The sequence below is a fragment of the Seriola aureovittata genome, chromosome 5, assembly GCF_021018895.1.
Source record: "Seriola aureovittata isolate HTS-2021-v1 ecotype China chromosome 5, ASM2101889v1, whole genome shotgun sequence".
In the NCBI taxonomy this organism is placed as follows: domain Eukaryota; kingdom Metazoa; phylum Chordata; class Actinopteri; order Carangiformes; family Carangidae; genus Seriola; species Seriola aureovittata.
Window position 1 is genome coordinate 16,913,347 of NC_079368.1, and position 19,804 is coordinate 16,933,150.

The window sequence follows — 19,804 nt, forward strand, 5'->3', positions numbered from 1 at the left end:
AGTTAAATGTCCCAGTGCTGTTGTACTCTATATCAGCACTCATGGAAGGTCTCTCGTCCAATCAAATTACTTGGTTATTACTTGGAACTAATTGTTGTATAATTAGATTTAATTTCATGTGTGTCAAAAGACTAATGTAAACTTGTGCCTGGCCTGAAAATGTTTTAGAACAACATATGTTTGGGTAAGTGATACTAAGGGAAATACTCGTGAGTTGGGTGAACAACCTGGCGCTGTGACACAGGGGTACTGAGCTCACTTGCAGTACGGGAAGTAGACTGTAGTCTGACCTAATTGCTGTCTTTTTATACTCCACCTCTGCAGTCAGTGGCAGTTAAGGCGAAGTAAGGCAAAGTCAGCCGAAGTCGATGTCCAACACACCTAAAGTCACCTATTGTTGCATCACAGTCATTTGTCATTGTATCGCAATCACCTGTCACTGCATCACAATTACTTGTTGTTACATCAAAGTTAGCTGTTGTTTCCTGTTTACTTGCCTTTACCTGTTAAAGTGGGTGTGCTGTGATTATTTTTTAAATATACCTTTTATTTAATCTTGGTAATCACTGTAGGTTCACAAAAGGTAACCAAGAACAAGTCTATTTCAAGCCCAAACATTTACCCGATCCTTTTAAGATTTATTTATGTGGGCCCCTAGAAATACATAATGCTGCTTAGATTCCAAAGCTAGGAGTAATAGAGAGATAGGGTCATGAGTGGGACGCTAGACACAATGAGGTGCAAGTATGTGAAGACAACATCACACTGGCTCACCCAGTGTATCAAATGTTTTTCTTCCCTTACTCACTGTGAGGGGTTTTGGTATATGATCTATGCATAAACAAACCTCAGTCTGTCAGAACAATTTCCCTACTTTGTTCTTGCTTTATTGAACTTCCTGACTTTGTTTTGATGAATGGTTTTAACATGTGGATTGGCTGCATCAAAGTGCTAATAGAGAGCAGTATTCAGTGGGGCCTGTGTGCCCTTAGTGCAAAGAAGTCTGTCTGGTTTTCTTTCTTTCTTTTTCGTTCTTTTCCTGATTTTTTGCATTTGACGGAAGCTCAGCTTTCTAAATGGAACGGTTATAGCAGGGCAGATGATGTAGCTTTTTCCACCAGAAACTGAGTAATATCTAAATCATTATTTATTTTCTTACAACAATCTTTGTGGAGGGTTCTTCATTACCAAGGTTATATTATATAGTAATGATTTGTTGTCTAATTTGCTGCACTTTATTGTTTTGTTTTGGTAATTCACTGTTTACTACAGTTATAGCTACTACAGAATAGCTTTCAATGAGAGCTCCCAGTGTGTCACCCAGTATATATAAATAGTCATGTGGACTCACATGAACCTGTTCTAACCTCTGCATATCAGCCATGTGTATTATGGTCTTGAGAAATTATACACTAGTGCTCTCTAGTGGCTACTGGGATACTTAAAAGTAAGACCTCGCCATGCCATTTGCACAAGCTGCATCCATGCAGGAACAATACAACTTTCCATGAAGTTGGAGGTTTCTCTATGAGAATGGTTTAGTCACGAAAAAGACATAAGTACTATTTACTAATACTTTGTCCACTATTGGAAACACTGTTCTTTCAAGGCTGTGGGGATACTGGAAGAAATGAGCGAATAAGAGAAGACAGAGGTCATAGTATGCTGTGGTATTTGGTCTGATTTTAGAAGGTTTGTGCCAATTATTCTTCCTGTTTGTACTAAAACAGCACCTGCATGACTCAACTATACACATTAACCCCTGTGTGTGTGTGTGTGTGTGTGTGTGTGTGTGAGAGAGAGAGAGAGTCAAAGAAACAAGAAAATGAAATCCTTATCACAATACACATTTGACAAAAATATTTACCACAGTATCCTAAAAACAAACAAAGTAACAAAAAGAAAACAGCAGGGAGGAAAAGCGAGGGAGAGAAAGAGATACAGGGAAAGACAGAGAGTCACAGAAGGAGTGGGAGTGGAAAAGGATAAGACAGGTGTGCTTAAAAGAGGTTTCCAGTAAGTGTCTGGCCAGTGCTTGAACATACATGAACAACAAGAGAATGGAGCTGAACACAATAGAGAGGAAGAGCCAAGAAAGTGGGAGAGACAACAAGGCCTTTGACTCAGAGGTAGGCAAAATATTTGAATACAGCCCAGACTTGTATCTCCAGCTATTCTCAAATAATACTGTTTATAAGAACTGGAAACATTTCAGACCCCCTGCAGTCAATTTCAACAGCATACTAAATGTAAACTCATGAAAAAGCCTTTGTTTACATGTATTTATTTGTTAGAACATCTCACTGCTGATTTTTACTGAATTAGACCAGAATCTTGGTAAACAAGTAACTAAATGAAATAGTTTTGGGCATCGAACTACAACAAATTTGTCTCCCAAAGTGCTTAAAAACCACCATCCCTCAGCCATAGAATGTTTTTGCCATCCAAGTATGGTGAGGTGTGATATATCTAAGTATGTTCTGTGGCTGCAGGATCAGGTTGCAGGATAAATATGCTGTTGGACCTTCAGGACACACACTTGTATGTACAGAGACAGTGCTTGTGTTCTGTGTGCACAAGAAAGAAAGAAGCACTCCTTCAAATTAACAGTTTGAATTAAGCTTCTGAGGAAGTATGTGTCACTTGTGTAAATGTATAATTGCAAAATGCACTCCTAAAATAACATAATTTAAGACGTGTGTGCGTGTGTGTGTGCATGTGTCAGGAGCAGGATCAGATATACCTTGATATGGACAGTGCTTTGGAAGTTGCAGACAATGCGCAGAGAGAGACGGATCAACAGAACAAAAGGTTGTTACTTTGTTTTTGCCAAACACACAATATCTCTTCATGTCAGATTTTCTCAGTGTCTTGAAAATCGCCAGCCTCTCTCTTGTCCCTTTGATGTAACATTTATGTCCTCTCTCCTTATCTACCCCCTTATCTTTCTTTTTTGTGTGTGTACCTAGCTTGGTGGAGAAGAAAATGGAGGCAGTCAAGGGCTATTTGGCTGAGCACAGAGACCAGATCCGCCTGTTTATACACCTGGTTTTAGCAGCAGGTAAATCATCTTTGTTAGCATCTGTTAAAGTGTAACTCAGTGGATTGTGGGTCTCTGTTTGTAGGCCTCCACAAGAAACCTATTTCTGAAATGAAAGGCATGAAAGAGCTTATCATCAATGCTGAAACAGCACTGTTCTGATTTTTCTTTGTTTGGTACTTTTGATTTTGCTACTACATATGATAAAATTACCAAACCTTAATATACTGAGAAATCAATATCTAGTCTTGCCTCAGGCCTTTCAGTGTGCATGAAGGCTTGTAAAGGGCTATTTAATTTACCTTTGAAATCTAGCTGATGTTAGAGTGGACCTACAATGCTCTGTGCCTTGAAGAATATTGATATCCGTGTGTGTGTGTGTGTGTGTGTGTGTGTGTGTGGAGAACAGACAAAAATAGAGAACATTTTTTTTTCTCTTTAGGACACTTAACCACACAATTGCTATGATTGTTACTGGAAAAATCAGTCCATGCACATGTGGACGTGTATTGTGTTACTGTTCAGACACATAAATGCACACTCATGCATTTTCTGTCTTCTTCTATAACAATGTTAAGAGCAGAATTAGTGGTATTGTGACATTTTATTGATCCAAATATAATAACAGATCATACAGAAGAACTTATGTTTCTCTCAATTATCACTAATGGCTTTTATGTCGAAATTATATGGATTGGAATTAAAAAAAACTCAAAAGAAAAAATGTGCTACTTTCAGAGGGAATGCAAGTTTACAGATGAAAACACATTGCATTAAGACTTAGGACAAAACGACAATAATTAGTTTGAAATATGAAACAATCGGTTTACGGTTCACAGGTCGTCAGACATCATAAACTTTGGTGTATTTGTTATACATGTGACATATTTTATGTGCATTCCTTAAGACATTTGCATGACATAGCAGTGGTGAGAAGTAACAAAGTACATTTAATTCCACTGTATGCTACTTTAAACTTTTTTATTCCTCTACATTTATTTTAAAACTTAGTTACTAGCAGATTCAAGTTGTTGATACAAAATATAATCAACAACTAAATTATGATGCATTAGTACAGATTACTACACCCCGCAGTATAATAATAGCCCCACCATTTACAGTAAGTGATTTACAAGTGGCATTAATGCACCAATAATCCAATCCATTGGGATACTGATGCTTCTCCTCTAGTAAAAGATCTGAGTACTTGTTCCACCACTGCAACAGAGTGATGGACAATATGTAGAGTTACAGATAAGTCAGATTTTTGCAGTGGATGTCTGTGGCAGGCCAGTAATTTTAAAGCTTACACCACTTCATGGCTTCTTGTAATGCTGCAAATACATAAAAAGATTAAAATAGTTTTATTAAAAAAGGTTTAAAATGTTGTCAGCACTGTGGGATATAATTCATATTAATTCCGAATTTATTTCAGGCTTCGCTGCCATAGTGATAGCGGCATGTGTTCTGAACTTCCACCGGGCTGTCGGGCTGCTGGTCATCTCCTTGGTAACTGTATTCTTTCTGTTCTGGGATTGGATGATGGAACGCTATGGCAACTGGGTGTGGGAGGAGCTCCATCCTATCAGAGACCTTCACAGCAGAAACTGGTTCTGGATCAGATGGTGAGAAATGAGACGGTGTTCAAACCTTGTTTAAGTTTTTCTACACTGGTGTGCACTTTGCTTAACAAAAGACAGCTACGAGGTTATTGGTCCTTAAACCATAATGATGCTAATGATAGCTCAAGTTTCTTATGGTCATTCAACGAGAAATACTCTTTTAGTCATCTTACCAAAAAGTGCAGCCCTTAAAATCATTATATAATGAACAATAAAATACAAAATGGACTGTAGGTAGACCATTAAACCTATCTGTTTCTACATATAGCTAATGGTAATGTGCCTGAATGCAATTGTGCTTACACTGTTCTTTGGCTAAATTCTGCTCCACATAAGGCTCTATGCTGTAGTTTTTCACCTGATAATATATTCTTATTTATCTTATATGGTGCAAATATATAAGGCATATAATTTGCAAGACAGTTCAGACAAGTAGGGGGGGCTTTCTGTCTCTTGGCAACAACAATGTCCTCGGACTGAGGAAATTCATTATTTGTGAAATCAGCATGAGCCCGGAATTCAAACTGGGCAGGATAAAGGAAACCAGAGCAGTTGGTGGTATAGAGAAAAACTTCTATGTGCTATAGTGCACATTTAGTGAAGTAACTGCGCCAGCTCAAGGGCACTTCAGGCAAAGTTTCCTCAGCAGAAAGGTGAAGTGGAGCCACAAGATAGACCACAATAAATGTAATAACAACATGAAACACCAAAATTAGAAACATTTAACCAAATGGGTTAAAGATTCTCAACTTTCCCGATCACGCACCTGAAGGAGTTTGATCTCCTTCAGGTGCGTCATCTTAATTCAATCAATAATACCACTGTTGGATGTTGCAAACTAAGACATACTGCACAAGACTTTCTTTTATTGCTGTAGCTGATAAAGGCTGAATGTGTCATAGTAGACACAAACTCCAGCAATCATGATGACGGGCCTGCCAGGTGTAGTCCTAGGGGTCTTCACCGAACTGCCGACAGTTAGCCACTAGCTGGTGAACATAGTGGAGCATTTAGCAGCTAAAGAGCAAGATATTTCCCTCGGGAGCTTTTGGAGAGAAAAACAAAGCTAACAGGAAGAGAATATTGGAGTTACATTTGTCAGGTGGCCAGAATCTCGACTCCAGATGAATGCTATGTTGCTGTCTGTCTGTTGGATGTGTATGTTGTTATATTTTTAGTATTTGTATCTGCTGTCTCCAGGTGTTTGGAAAGTTACAGGGTTAAGTATAAATAAGAAAAAATCAATTCTTAAAAAGGGGTAAGACAAAACTAAAATGGGACATGGGACAATTTGGAACTCTGTAGCCTTTTGGAGGTTAGATGCTCAAAAAAAAAAAAGTCTAATCCTCTCCTAAGCAATGCACCAGCTGAGTATATAAAAACTTCTTCTTATAAAAGACAGGGAATGCTCTTTTTGTCATCCTTTAGCTTCTTTACAACATACTGATACATAACACAGATTACAGAAGAACAGACTGTCTCTCTCCCCTGTATTCGTTGTCTCCCCTCCCTTCCTCCCCCTGCCTGGCATGGCATTCTCTCTCTCTCTCTCTCTCTCTCTCTCTCTCTCTCTCTCTCTCTCTCTCTCTCTCTCTCTCTCTCTCTCTCTCTCTCTCTCTCTCTCTCTCTCTCTCTCTCTCACTCTCTCACTCTCTCTCACTCTCTCTCTCTCACTCTCTCACTCACACCCTCTCACCCACCAGGATAAAATATGTGTTAGTGCTGGTGGCTGTGGTGTGCTGGCTTGCACTGGACACAGCCCAGCTGGGGACGAGACAGCTTGTGTCTTTCTCTGGTTTGCTGTTCCTCATCTTCTTAATGATGCTCTTCTCCAAACACCCATTCAGGGTAAGGGATGCAAATCCAAGCTTCAACATGTATTCGAAAACACACACGCTGACAAATGACTTTATGATCATATGTTGCACATGTGTGTTGCAGTGGTCTTGGCAAACCTTGCTTTGTGGGATTGGGCTGCAGTTTGTCTTTGGCCTGCTGATTCTCAGAACCACATTTGGCTTTGCTGCCCTGGTATGGCTTGGAAAACAAGCAGAAGTACATAAGTACAGACACACACACAAACATATATATTGTCAGTGGCTTGTCAGTGTTTTTTCTACGTTGCCAGCATTAATGTCTACTTTTGCCTTTGGTAAATTAACTGTAGTTATGAGACATTCACAAATATTCCTGTCTACTTGACTTTTAAAGTATAGGCGATTTAAGATTTACAAGTTACATGAAAAAGATACAATCAACTGTTTCTAAAGTTTCTGTTGCTAACAATTCAAAATCTCCATACAGATCTTTATGTCATTCACAGATGCTGGGTCGAAGTTTGTGTTTGGTGCCAGTTACACAGACCACTTCTTTGCCTTTAAGGTACGGCACACACTTGCATGATGCACACAGGCACTCACACATGAATGAGTAGATTTTGGGTGTTTGTGGACATCAGTACCCAGTTATGATTGAGTATTGTGTTTGGGCATATAAACATCTCATCTTGGCCTTCTGTCATGTTTGCCTGTGTTTCATTTGTCCAAGTTACAGTAGTAGTTAGTCAATACAGCAAAAACTATCATAGAAAACAGTACTTGCCAAAATGAAAGTGAAAAAGACGAGCCACAACTGTTACAAATTTAGAAACTGTCAGAATTAGGTGTATAGGAATGTAAACAACGTTTCTCATTTTCTTTGTAAAATGTGATACACTGAATATGAAACCAGGATAAGATTCAAAATCAGGATACTAGTGTGTATGTAAACATACTTAATAATACAGATGATGATGATGATGATATGATTATTGTGGACTCTCCCCAGGTGATGCCTATACTGGTTTTTTTAAGCTCTGTCATCTCCATCCTCTACTATATTGGCTTCATGCAGTGGCTCATTTGCAAGGTGAGAAAGTGGGAGAATAAAGTGCATGGACAGAGGGAAAAATCTGATACCAGATCAGTTATTTCAAACCATTTATTGTTAAAGCACCTTTCATATAAGAAGAACAGTTTAAGGAATGGAAGACAAATAATGACAGTTTAAAGTAATTCATAATTGGAGCATAAAGAAACAACGAGGGCCATGATTTTTGAATTTTAATTTGTATCGTATATGTTATAATTGTCAGCAGTTCAGTTATTTGATTGATTTGATTTTCTTTGCCATAATGATTTTTCTTTTTTTCTCAGATTGGACTGGTAATGCAGGTTATCATGGGAACGTCTCCAACAGAATCCATGGTTGCAGCTGCAAATATATTCCTGGGACACGTAAACAACAGATTAAACAATAAATTACTACAAAAAAACAATTAATTATATATTTATATAAACCCATCAACCCACTAATCTCAAATCAGCCTGGCCTCTCTCTTTCAGATAGACTCGCCCCTCCTGATTCGTCCATATATCAGTGGGCTAACTATCTCTGAGATCCATGCTGTGATGACAGGAGGTTTTGCCAGCATCTCTGGCTCCCTTTTAGGAGCCTTTATCTCTTTGGGGGTAAGGAAGATGATGAGGGAACTGAGATTGTTAAACCAGTATTTAAAAGAATATATTTTAAGCAAGTAATAAATATCAAAGATGAAAGTCCAGTTTATGACTTGAGGTTGGGAATGTCAGTGATTTACCTTTAGAGTGGGAGTTCCTGAACCGAACCCACATCTAAGAATATGAATTAGGCTGATGTAAGAGAAAACTACTTTAGCACTGTTTGAAATATAGCCTGGTAATTTTCCATTCCTGGTCCAAGGACCCGGGGGAATTATTTAGACTGCGATTTTGTGAATGACTTGAAGTGATTGCTTGGCTACTGAATTTATGTAATCATGTAATCTTCTGTGTGCTGCTCTTTTAAGGTTGAGGCATCACACTTGTTGACAGCATCATTGTTGTCCGCTCCAGCCTCCCTGGCCATTGCCAAGACGTTCTGGCCTGAAACCGAGACCCCAAAGGTCACAAGCAGTGACCGTGACCTCAAAATGGGCAAAGGGTAGGAGAGGCCAAAAGAGACAAGTATGATTTGGAAAATAAGATTTATGTTTCCACAAGGTTAACTTGCAGAAACACAGAACCTGTTCAGTCATATTTCTATTTTACATCTTCATCCTTTTCTCAAATTTGCATTTCTGTGAAATCCTGTATGCATTTGCAAAGTCTTCATTACAAGTGTTGCGCCATTGGAGTTGGCAGCTATTTTATTTCTACTACATTTCTAAGAAAGAAAATTTTTAAAAAGTGGCAGCAATGAAAAAAAGTAACACTTTCACATTAACTCTGAAGCACAAGTGTCATATAACTTTTCAAATGCCTGTGTCTCCTCAGAGAGAGTACAAATGTGTTGGAGGTGGCATCCCAAGGTGCATCTAGTGCTGTGGGTTTAGTGGCCAACATTGTTGTCAACCTCATTTCATTCCTGGCATTGTTATCCTTTTTCGACGCCGTCCTCTCCTGGCTCGGCGGGATGTTTGACTGTCCGCAGCTCAGCTTTGCGGTGAAGGGCCTGACACTACACACACACACACACACACACACACATACACACACACACACACACACACACACACAACTCTCAGCATATACGTATTGTGTGACCCACATGGGCGCACTCACACTCCCTTTATTTCTGTCTGTCCCTCCTTCAGCTCATCTGCTCCTATGTGTTCATGCCACTCTCCTTCATGATGGGTGTTTCCTGGGAGGACTGTTTCATTGTTGCTGAGCTGATTGGCATAAAGACATTCCTCAATGAGTTTGTGGCCTATCAGAAGTTGTCTGAGTTAATTAAGAGGCGGAAGGCAGGAGGGCCTGCATATGTGAACAATGTAAAGCAATATATTTCTGTAAGTCTCACTCATCTCACCTAATGTTCTCACTTTTGTTTTAATTCAGAGTAAAATGAACTTTAAATTTTGTTTCCTAATCTAGGTGCACTCTGAAACCATCGCAACCTACGCTTTATGTGGATTTTCCAATTTTGCTTCACTGGGAATGTCAGTGGGAGCGCTGTGTGAGTGTCACCTCTGAGCTGTTAGCAAGGCTGAGCACCAACACCAAACAGGCAAACAGGAAAATCAAAGTTCATGAAGATCCGGACTAGTTTCAAATGTTGAAAAATTCAGATGAATATGTTCTTATTTTAATTCAGTATGTTACTGTCCCAAATGTAAAAAGAAAACTGCACAAGATACAATTTCTGCCTGTAGCCTACAGGATAGAAAATCGAATGTGTCCTTTATTTTTTTATGACTGACATAAGTGGGCGTAAGTGGCGAGGAATCCATCTGTTACAGTTAAGCGAGTTGTGGCGTGTGGGCTGTATGGGAGTTAAGTCTGTTTCATTTAGCCTGTAGCTGCCTTATGGCCTGGGAAACAAAAGGAAACTTCAATATTCCACCCTTATTCTCCAACACATATAACATCAGCAAATTTCCAAAACTTAATGAATGCACCCATAACAACTGTCTGTGAGTTTGTTTGTGTGTTTATGCAAATGTCGAAAATAGGCTGGCACTGGAAATGCTCGACAAAAGCCTCATTCGGATCTTTAAAGATGACAATTCAAGTTTCTAATCCAAGAATTAAAGAAATGTGTGACAGTGTTGAACAAAAAGTGACTCCTGTGTGGCAAAGTTGGCTATGTCAAGCAAGGGGATATTTGTAGACAAGATAATTAAGAAATTACAAGTTGAAAATTGCTAATTTGCATATCCCCCAATATATCAAATGAACAGGCTGTCCTTGATAAAATTTACTTTAAAATGAAATCTTTTTGTAGCACAAGATACAGTGAAAAAAATCCACAGGTGTTAAATCTAAAAAGGACTGAAAAACTGTGGAAACCATTGCCTTGCTCTCTCTCTCTCTCTCTCTCTCTCTCTCTCTCTCTCTCTCTCTCTCAAACACATTGACACACTGTCAGTCATAGTCAGACTGGCTAAACATAACAAGGCATACGTGTTTATTTGCATATTGAGCAGGGAAGAGAGATCTGATCACAACTCCAGACGCATGTGGAGATGCATTTTAATGGCAGATGTGAACTGACAAACTGTCCACTTGTTGTCAGATCACCTAGGATGAATGTTAATTCCAGGTCTGAAAAGGGCCACTGTTACAAACATACGAAAGTGCCAAACAACAAATAGCCAATTTCATACAAAACGTCAAAGATTATATATTTCTGTAGTTATAGTTTTGTGTTTTTCCAGCGGCCATGGCTCCTGATAGACGGTCTGACATCTCAAGTTGTGGCTTCAGAGCTCTGATTGCAGGCAGCGTCTCTTGTTTCATGACAGCTTGTATTGCAGGTGAGTTTCAGTCTATCTGTGCCTCTATCTGACAGATATTATGTTATTGTATCCACATAGTGAATGCACTGTATGAAGAGTGTGTTTCTCATTCCGATTGCACCTTGAAATAACATTAAATTACACTGACACTGTAGCTAGTTTATAACATTATTCTTTGCTTATTTAATGCTGCACTTAATTCCACCCATGGGAATTAAGTTGGATGTGAGATAATGGGCTCCTGGGCACAGTAAAAGGCCCTCTACCCCTCCTACATAGGAGCAAGACAATACATCTGCATTGTTTGTAATGGTTTTGTGGAACTTTGTAGTACTTTACTACAGAGCCAGAGCACGTCCACGCTGACACTTCTCTAAACTAACATTATATTACAGCACAGTATACAGAATATTACAGGAACCCATCAAAGAGATGCAGGTTCTCTTTTCTTAAAGCAGAACTATTCTGCTCTCATACTGATTCACGTTACTGAACTGTTTTAATCATATTTGAATTAAATGTGACTGTAGCAATATGTGATTGGAATTAATGTTTTTGACAGAATATTAAGAGTGACTAGGAGCAAAAACATGATGTGGTCATAAGTCGTTATAACTGAACTCTCTGACTTTATAACAAGAAATGGTATAAGTCACTTTAAGCAGAGAATTGGCCCATTCAATAATGGATTACTGAATGGGCATGAAACATGCACGATATCATGTGTCCCTCTAGCCTCATACAGTGTATACATATACATATATAGACACAGACACATATCTATCTGCTAGCTCCATTTTAATTCTAACTGCATGCTGAAATTATTATGAGTCATGAAAAAAATGTTCTAGTCAGTACAAGTCTGTACATCAGAGCTACACAGTATAAAACATGTCAATCAAGTGATTTTTATAATTTGTATGATTACATTGTTGTGTGGGTTTCTAGGTATGTTGTACATCCCTGATCTTCACTGCCCACGTTTCCTGAGCACAGAGTTCAGCAACACCAACGTGACCATCAGCTCACAACTGGTCACCTGCTGCACACTACTATATAACAGGTGTGTATATGTCTGTACTTGTGTGTTACTGTAACAAGTTGATGTTTTGACTATCAAACATGATCTATAATGCTTTAGAAGATGATTTATTTACTATTAGTAAAGCAACTAATTACATCTTATAAATCCTTTATAAATGGTTCCTTATCAGAAAGTGGCACCAGTTTTTTTTTGTTTGTTTTTTTTTGATATCTTGATTCAGTTATGAATATATTAAAAACAACTTTTTAGAATTAATACCGCTGATGGAAAAAAGACAGATGCCGTGATTCATTGTATGTATGTATGTATGTATGTGTGTGTCTGTGCGTGCGTGGGTTTTATTTGCAGTGTGACAGTGGAGCCATGGAACGTGACGATCGGGGAAGAATTTAGTCAGAGCAGTCTGCAGGGCTGCTGCACAGTCACACAACCTACACACTTCAACTGCAGCTTGGTACTTTGAATCATTGTTAACAAAAACACACATCTAAGAGGTAGAAACGTGTGTTGCTTGTATGCATGTAATCTAAAGTACAAGTGTGTGTGTGTGTGTGTGTGTGTGTGTGTGTGTGTGTGTGTGTGTGTGTGTGTGTGTGTGTGTTGTGTGTGTGTGTGTGTGTGTGTGTGTGTGTGTGTGTGTGTGTGTGTGTGTGTGTGTGTGTGTGGGGGTCTGTGTGTGTCTGTGTGTGTCTGTGTGTGTCTGTGTGTGTCTGTGTGTCTGTGGGGGTCTGTGTGTGTGTGTAAGTGTATAGACCAAAAACAAAAAGCACAATGATCAGACACATCAATAAATGATTAAGTAACTCATAAATTGGAAATGTATGTAGGTAGGTAAAGTATGTTAAAAAAATAGAATAAAAATAAAGACAGTAGGTGACACATAAAAAAAAAAACTATTATGAAAAAAGAGAGACAGTGATCTAAAGACCTGAAATCAATGAACTGTCCTAGGAACATCTGGGCTAATTTTCTGAGTATCATCAATATTTCTTTAAGTTGAATGTTCTGATAAGTTGTTAGATGTTCATGAAACAGCTCTAATTACAAGTGAAAATCATGAATGTATACTGTATGTGTATGTAGCATGCGACCATACAGGAGGGCAACTCTTTGTATTGCTTGAAAATGTATGTTTCTCATGTGAAACGTGAACACGCAGGACATTTTTAGGGCAAGCAGTCTACAGGATATCAAGTGGTAGAAAGTGACAGGTAACTGGACTTCTTCCAACTTCTTTTGTTGGCCACAATGGCCACGATGCAAAATTTAAACATCATGTGGTACAAAAGCTGTGTCAGAATCATCTCAGCCAAATATGCCACGGACTGTATATATATTTGATTCCTCAGTTTTCCTTGCCTTGCCTGAATGTACCGACTATTACATTAACAAGTAATAGCAATTTATTACTTGGCCACTGGATGTCAGTGGTGTCTTCTTTTTCCCCAAAACATATTGGTAGCCAATAACGACCAGCCAGTTCTGACTGGCAGACCATTTGTCCAAGTAGCTGGTTTATTAATACCGACAGAAATGATGGACTCAAACCGCCTGCTGAACAAAGTGGACAATATCATGGTGTGCATTTCTACATCAGCATGTGTGAGCAAAGCAGCCAGTCACAGAGATGGCAAATGACAGTCTCTTCATTAAGTACACCACAAGCAAAAGGTCAGATGGCTCCCTTCTGCGGGCAGGAGGTGTGTTCACATGTGTGAATTTCACTCACCCACGGAGAGCGAACATTAGATTCAGCTGTCAGACGGTGACATATAGGGCGTTTTTAGTCCCTGTGCTATCATGTGTCCCACGTAAAAACATGCTTGTTCGCATCATGTCTCTTGGAATTTTGAGGAGTCAAGATGATTAGATATTCTGTGGAGGGCCAAGACCTAAAAAGTTCAGAAACCTAAAACAAACTGCAGGATTTTATATCTTTTAAGGCTGTGTCATTTAATCAGATATGTTGCTCAATCTATACACATCCATCCTATCCTGCTTTGCACATCACATGTATATTCATAGACCGTTTGGAATCCTATATATATTCTGTAATCTGAACAACATAGCACTGTAACAACGTTACAACAACATAATGAATATGTGCGTGAGATTCTGTGATTTGGAAATTTGCCTTTGGTAAAATGCTTTTTTCTTGAACATCTTGGCTGGACTGTGTTTACTATGAATAAATACTGGTGACAAATGTTCTGTTTTCATTTGCGTTAGGATGACAGGTGAAAATCAGCTGCTCAGCCAACACTGATACATTAACACTGATTTTTTAAATAATAATTATTATGAGTATGCATAATCCCTAATGAATAAAAAAATGTAAAACAACAATGTCTAAAAAGAAAGAAAAAATAATTTGGTCAGACATTACAGCAGTTGTTAGGTTCACTGAATGTGCCCTTGTATTTAAAATTAAATTGTTTAAAAATTTAAATTAGCAAATATATTTGGCAGAGCCATAAGAAACCATAATACATTAATTAATAAAAAAAATATTATTAATAATAATAATAATAATAATAATAATAATAATAATATATATATATATATATATTTTAAAGGACAAAAGGATAAATACACTAAGAATACACACACTAATATCTCATTCAGAGAAAATAGCACATGTAGTCATTGATTGAAACTTTAAGCATCGAAACACAGAAAACAAATGAAGATCTGATCCATAAGAGTCTTGAGGAATATCTGTAAATATATAGTGTGAAGTGTGTTTGTATGCATTGTATGTGATCTATTCTTCTCCCTTGTTGTGTATTAGTGTTGATATAATTAATATTAATTATTGCTATCCTTGTCTGTTGGGTACATTGTGTTTCATTGTGGGTATTTGCAGATGTAATATTGGACAGATGGAAAGCAGAGAAGAAGACGATGAGTATTAGGAGGCCGAGACTGGTGGATATTGGATTGTCATGTAGCACCACTCCAACAGAAGAAGAGGGGGATGGAGAGGAGGTCAGAGAACCTGAAGATGGGGATGAAGTTGCTCCGAAGAGCATACAAAGGAAGGAGGGGTCGAGGGGAGGAGGCCGCTGGGATGAAGGAAACATATGGAGGTGGATCAAGGAACGGTAGAAAACCGGCTGATTGAAACTAGTAGTTTGCAGGGATTCACAGAAGCACTTAGAAGGGTGATTGGAAAAGAGGGATGGTAAGAGCATGGAAAAAAGAATTGGAGAGGGAGGGAAAGAGGAAGAAGGGCTGATGATGGAGTGAGGGAGTGACCCAATCAGTGGAGGTGATGATTAAGCACAGATAGATAGATAGATAGATAGATAGATAGATAGATAGATAGATAGATAGATAGATAGATAGATAAAAAGGTAATGTTTCATTATATTGTCAATGTTAGGTGTCAATGTACAAGTACAATATGTTACAGTACCTATAAACACTGGGATTTTACAGTATGCTAAAAAATTGCAGTAGCTTGTAATTTTACCACCATATGACTTGCAGCCACTTACTGGCTAATTGTAGTAAGTTATTGTAATTGTAATGATAAACCTTTAACAGTGTAGATAATCATCTTATTGACAATCTCATCAAGCTACGCAAACATTAATGTGACTATTGTGGCTAATCACTGTTCTCCATGATATGCTCTCTGCTTAACAAACCTTAATTGATGCTTTAATTGCTTGTTGACACATAATTACATGGATGTGTCTTGGCACAGACGGAGGAATTAAACAGGAGAATCCCTGACAAATGTGTGCAAGTGAATAGATGGTCTAATCGTGGTGAACAGTGGCGAGGCATGTTTCTCATCAGAAAATTACACACAAAAGTAGTGCGCATGTTAGTCAGATTAACATAATTTATACAGAAACACACAGAGGTAACAGTATATTAGAAGAGTTTTAAATCCAATAAATTGTCTGTGTTTATGTATCTCCCCTGACATGACAACAGTGAGCTCCTTGTTCATGTGATCATTATCCATCTTTTTGCTGCCCATGAGAGTGTTGAACATGTTGAACAGATCAAGATATGCTGAGGAGAATCTGTGAAACACCAACATGACGTGGCCCCATTAAACATCTAACGCTGCACATTGTTTTTCTTGGACAGCCGTTCTTTGAATTAGCTTGCTATGTAGTCTTTCTATCTGCCCAGACTTTAAAGAAAATCTTTTCCGGGCCTGGGAAGAGGTGAAAATGATGCCCATTTAACCGTTTAGATCAAGGTGCATTCAGGAGTGTCTGCGATTCAGGACTCAAGTGTGTTTCTTCTGTTCTGAGAAATAATGCAGCCTCTCTCCCCTTCAGCAACGCTTGTTTGTGGCAGGTTCTGAGAAAAACCTGTGCGAGCGAATGTTTTATGACTTCATGTGTGTTTAGCCGCATGTGCCCTTCATCCCATGTGCTTTCACCCCCGCTGGGAGAACTCACACAGACACACAAGCGTGCATGAAAACACACCGATGCACACACGCTTGCTGACCGATGCAAACTCTTTCTCTGTCAGTCTCCTGCACACATACATTCCCTGGAGGCCAGGCAGGGGGTCTGGCTGGGACAGAGATGGACACATGCTGGGATCAGAGCAGCAGTGTGTGACTCACATTTCTCTCTCTCTCTCTCCCTCTCTCTCTCTCCCTCTCCCTCTTTCTATCAATCTCTCACTTACTTCTTTCTTTTATCATTGACACCCCACTCCCTCCTCTCCCTGCTCTGTTTACCCCCTGTGTCTTTGAAAAGAGTGTTTCAAATGTATTCTGCACACAAACTCATCAGGGAACTGTTCCTGAACCTATAGAAGCAATTAGATATTTGGGATTGAAATTTTGGGATTTTTACTCTCTCCCTCTCCCTCAAAGAATCATGTGTTTTCTGTCCTCATCCTACACTCCCCTCCTTCCTTTTTTCATGTAGCTAGCTGGGTACCAAACTCCTCATTACTCTAATTTGGAGAGCACGCCGCTCCCCTAATGGCCTCAGGGGCTCGAAGAATATCAAGTGCTGCTTAATTCTTTAATTCTATTCAAGCTTTACATTCATGCCATCCCTCCACCAGCTCTTCTGTCCATCTTTCCAGAAATTCGGATCCCATTTAGTGTTCCTCCACAAACAGCTACTAAGAGATGTCTCAATTCTTTTTTTTTTTTTTTGAGTGGAGGAGGGGAAAGATGTGAATTTTAAAAGCATATCAAAGCGCCATGTCTAGTCCCTCTATTTTATGCCGTCCGTTGTTCCAGGCATCCTACAAGTGTTTACATCTTTTGCTGCTGTTCATGCTTCACTGAATGTGTACTTATTTAACCCTATCGTTTGCTGAATTAGACAAATCTCCATGGTGACCGAGGCAGCAAAGAGCAGGTGGATGGCCCTTGAGGATGCATTAGGACCTTCTTGCAACAAGGAGATATATCCTAGCTGTAAGCTAAACTGTGCACCAGACCTATTTCAAGGGACAATAGAAATTCATTGGCTGAGCCTGGAATTGTCTTCAGCTTGCTGTGCATCTGAATGACCAGGCAAATTAGAAATCTAATGTAAAACTATATATTATATAACTATATATTAGGTTTATAGAACAAGAAAGTTATTTCTGAAGGAGAATAATAACACTACATAGAATACGTGCATAAAAAGTTGTAGTTTCAGAATAATTCTCAATCCAGGACTATGGACATGAAATAGATAATGATGACTTACTTCAGAAAGAGAACAAAAGAACAAGAATTTACAGTTGAAAAGAGAAGAGATTGATCATGGTGGTCAGCAACAGAAAAAATAATACATATGTAATGATGGGCATTTCTTTTCCATAAGTATGAATGCGGCAGTAAATCAAGCTTCTTCTCTGTAGATTCAGAGTAGTAGTCACTTGCAGTCCTGATAATCAGCAGCAGTAAAGTAACATCTCTTACTTCCAGATGGTGGCCTGCAAATGGAAATACACTAGATAACTGTTATTGGTTTGTTTTGAAATCAAGAAAACTATGAAAAATGTTATAAGACCGCTGTATTTTAGGCGATTGCGTAATTTAATTCTGCCTTAATTTAATTTAAAAAATCAAAGAGGAATGACAACTAAATGTGTGAGAGAGAACAAGAAACTTAGTTTACAAACTGTGGCACAATATCAAAAAAATAAATGATTGGAAAAAAAAGGTGAGGCTGCATGGAAAGAGAAACCAAATGACAAATCTAAAAGAGAAAAAAAGGAAAAACTGGTTAAAATGAAACGGCCTTGATGCAGATAATGATATCAGTGCATTAGAGAATGCTGAGTGGGATGGTGTAGACAGGTGTGTGTGTGTGTGTGTGTGTGTGTGTGTGTGTGTGTGTGTGTGTGTGTGTGTGTGTGTGTGTGTGTGTGTGTGTGTGTGTGTGTGTGTGTGTGTGGTGTGTGTGTGTGTGTGTGTGTGTGTGTGTGTGTGTGTGTGTGTGTGTGTGTGTGTGTGTGTGATGATAATTATACATACATTTTTAAAAATCAGACACATTGAAATTTGTACAAAGTACTACCTATGATACAGTTTGTAGCTGAGAAATGGGAATAAATGACTGAATTCTCAAAACCTTGTGTGTGGGAAGACGAAGGTTGTTGACTGCCAGGTGTAAAAAACCTGTGAATCTATAGAGTAAACACATGCTTGTTTGTATTTATGAATAAAATCCCTATAGGCATTAGTTGCGCTAATTGTATAGTTGGTAAATTACAATAATCCATTCATTTCTTAAATATTTTGATCAAAGAGCAAGTTTGGTGGAGTGAAGTTATAAGTAGACCGACATACATGTGATTTGTGCAATTTAAATGTACATCAGAAAAGTAATGCCTACACACTGACTCAGTAGACCCCAGTATATTATGGAATATTTTTGGTATGGCTTCTAATCAATAGATAGAGTTCTCTCCCACATGACATTTGCAATATTGACTCTCTCTCTCCTCCTTCAAATCCTGTGTCAATTTTTAAACTGGCAAATTATTCTGTGATGTTGATGCATTGTTGCTTGTTTTTTCAACTGTGTCTTCTAAGTTGTCCTTGGGTGTTTTGAAAGGTGTCAAATGAAATGTATTCTTATTACTATTATTGTTAGTAGTAGTATTACTATTATTAGCAATATTGTTATTAGTATTATTATTGTTGTTGTTGTTTTTGTTGTTGTTGTTGATGATGAAAACTATTATAATCAGAGAGCAGCAGCGATATAAAACACAAGATAAAACAAGATAAAGCGCCAGGCAGCTACATCTGTGCACACTTCCATCTTGAAAAATGGATTTGAAAAATATCTGTCCATAGTCTAAATGATAATGCATGGGTTTTTTGTTTGTTTTTCTGTTGTTGTTTTTTTTTGTAGCCTATGTCAAGATTAAAATATGTTGTATACAAGAGTAGAATTTCTGATAAGATATGTCTTTAATAATCTCATCCAAGCGACAAAAAGAGGAGAATAATTTCTTTTTTCGAATTTTCCCAGTAAAATGTTGTACAGTTGTTGTTAAATCTTTCCAGGAGGCTGCTGGAATGGACAGAGCTGAACAGTTTGATGTGGATGCTGGGACAGCCGTGTTTTATGATTTAAAAAAAAAAAGTCTTAATTTACCTCGAAATGATGACAAATAACTCTAGCCTGTTTTATGCAATGGATCAATTTAGATATCTATCTGAAGTCGTACTATTAGTTTGATCAAAGCCGTAGTCTATGTCTATCTTTGTGAAACAGGCCCCTGTTTAGGAACAGTGTGCAGGAGCTACTCCTTTATAGATTAATTGAAACTGTAAGTGAACAAAATCTGCTTCAGAT

The 19,804-nt window shown here is 38.3% G+C and overlaps 1 protein-coding gene across 2 annotated transcripts; it reads left to right on the forward strand.

Moving 5' to 3' along the window:
• The first annotated feature begins 2,009 nt into the window (after positions 1-2,009).
• Positions 2,010-12,575, forward strand: LOC130169074 (solute carrier family 28 member 3-like). Of its 2 annotated transcripts, XM_056375491.1 has the most exons (17): positions 2,010-2,129; positions 2,726-2,811; positions 2,970-3,061; positions 4,476-4,665; positions 6,366-6,510; positions 6,604-6,717; positions 6,967-7,044; positions 7,489-7,569; positions 7,857-7,937; positions 8,046-8,171; positions 8,528-8,661; positions 8,994-9,162; positions 9,314-9,511; positions 9,597-9,678; positions 10,880-10,978; positions 11,909-12,023; positions 12,354-12,575. In XM_056375491.1, exons 1-17 carry the CDS (start codon positions 2,046-2,048, stop codon positions 12,466-12,468), a joined length of 1,989 nt encoding a protein of 662 aa, XP_056231466.1. In that variant the 5' UTR covers positions 2,010-2,045; the 3' UTR covers positions 12,469-12,575. The 2 variants fall into 2 exon arrangements, with proteins under 2 accessions (XP_056231466.1, XP_056231467.1); XM_056375492.1 differs by lacking the exons at positions 2,010-2,129; positions 2,726-2,811 and having other exon boundaries at positions 6,986-7,044.
• The last annotated feature ends 7,229 nt before the right edge of the window (positions 12,576-19,804 follow it).

Bases quoted from the DNA above. Each gene is read 5' to 3' on its own strand.
- LOC130169074 (XM_056375491.1), top strand. From the start codon at position 2,046: ATGAACAACAAGAGAATGGAGCTGAACACAATAGAGAGGAAGAGCCAA. The intron at 2,130-2,725 runs GTAGGCAAAATA...TGCATGTGTCAG, and splicing joins ACAAGGCCTTTGACTCAGAG to GAGCAGGATCAGATATACCT. The intron at 9,163-9,313 runs GTGAAGGGCCTG...TCCCTCCTTCAG, and splicing joins GTCCGCAGCTCAGCTTTGCG to CTCATCTGCTCCTATGTGTT.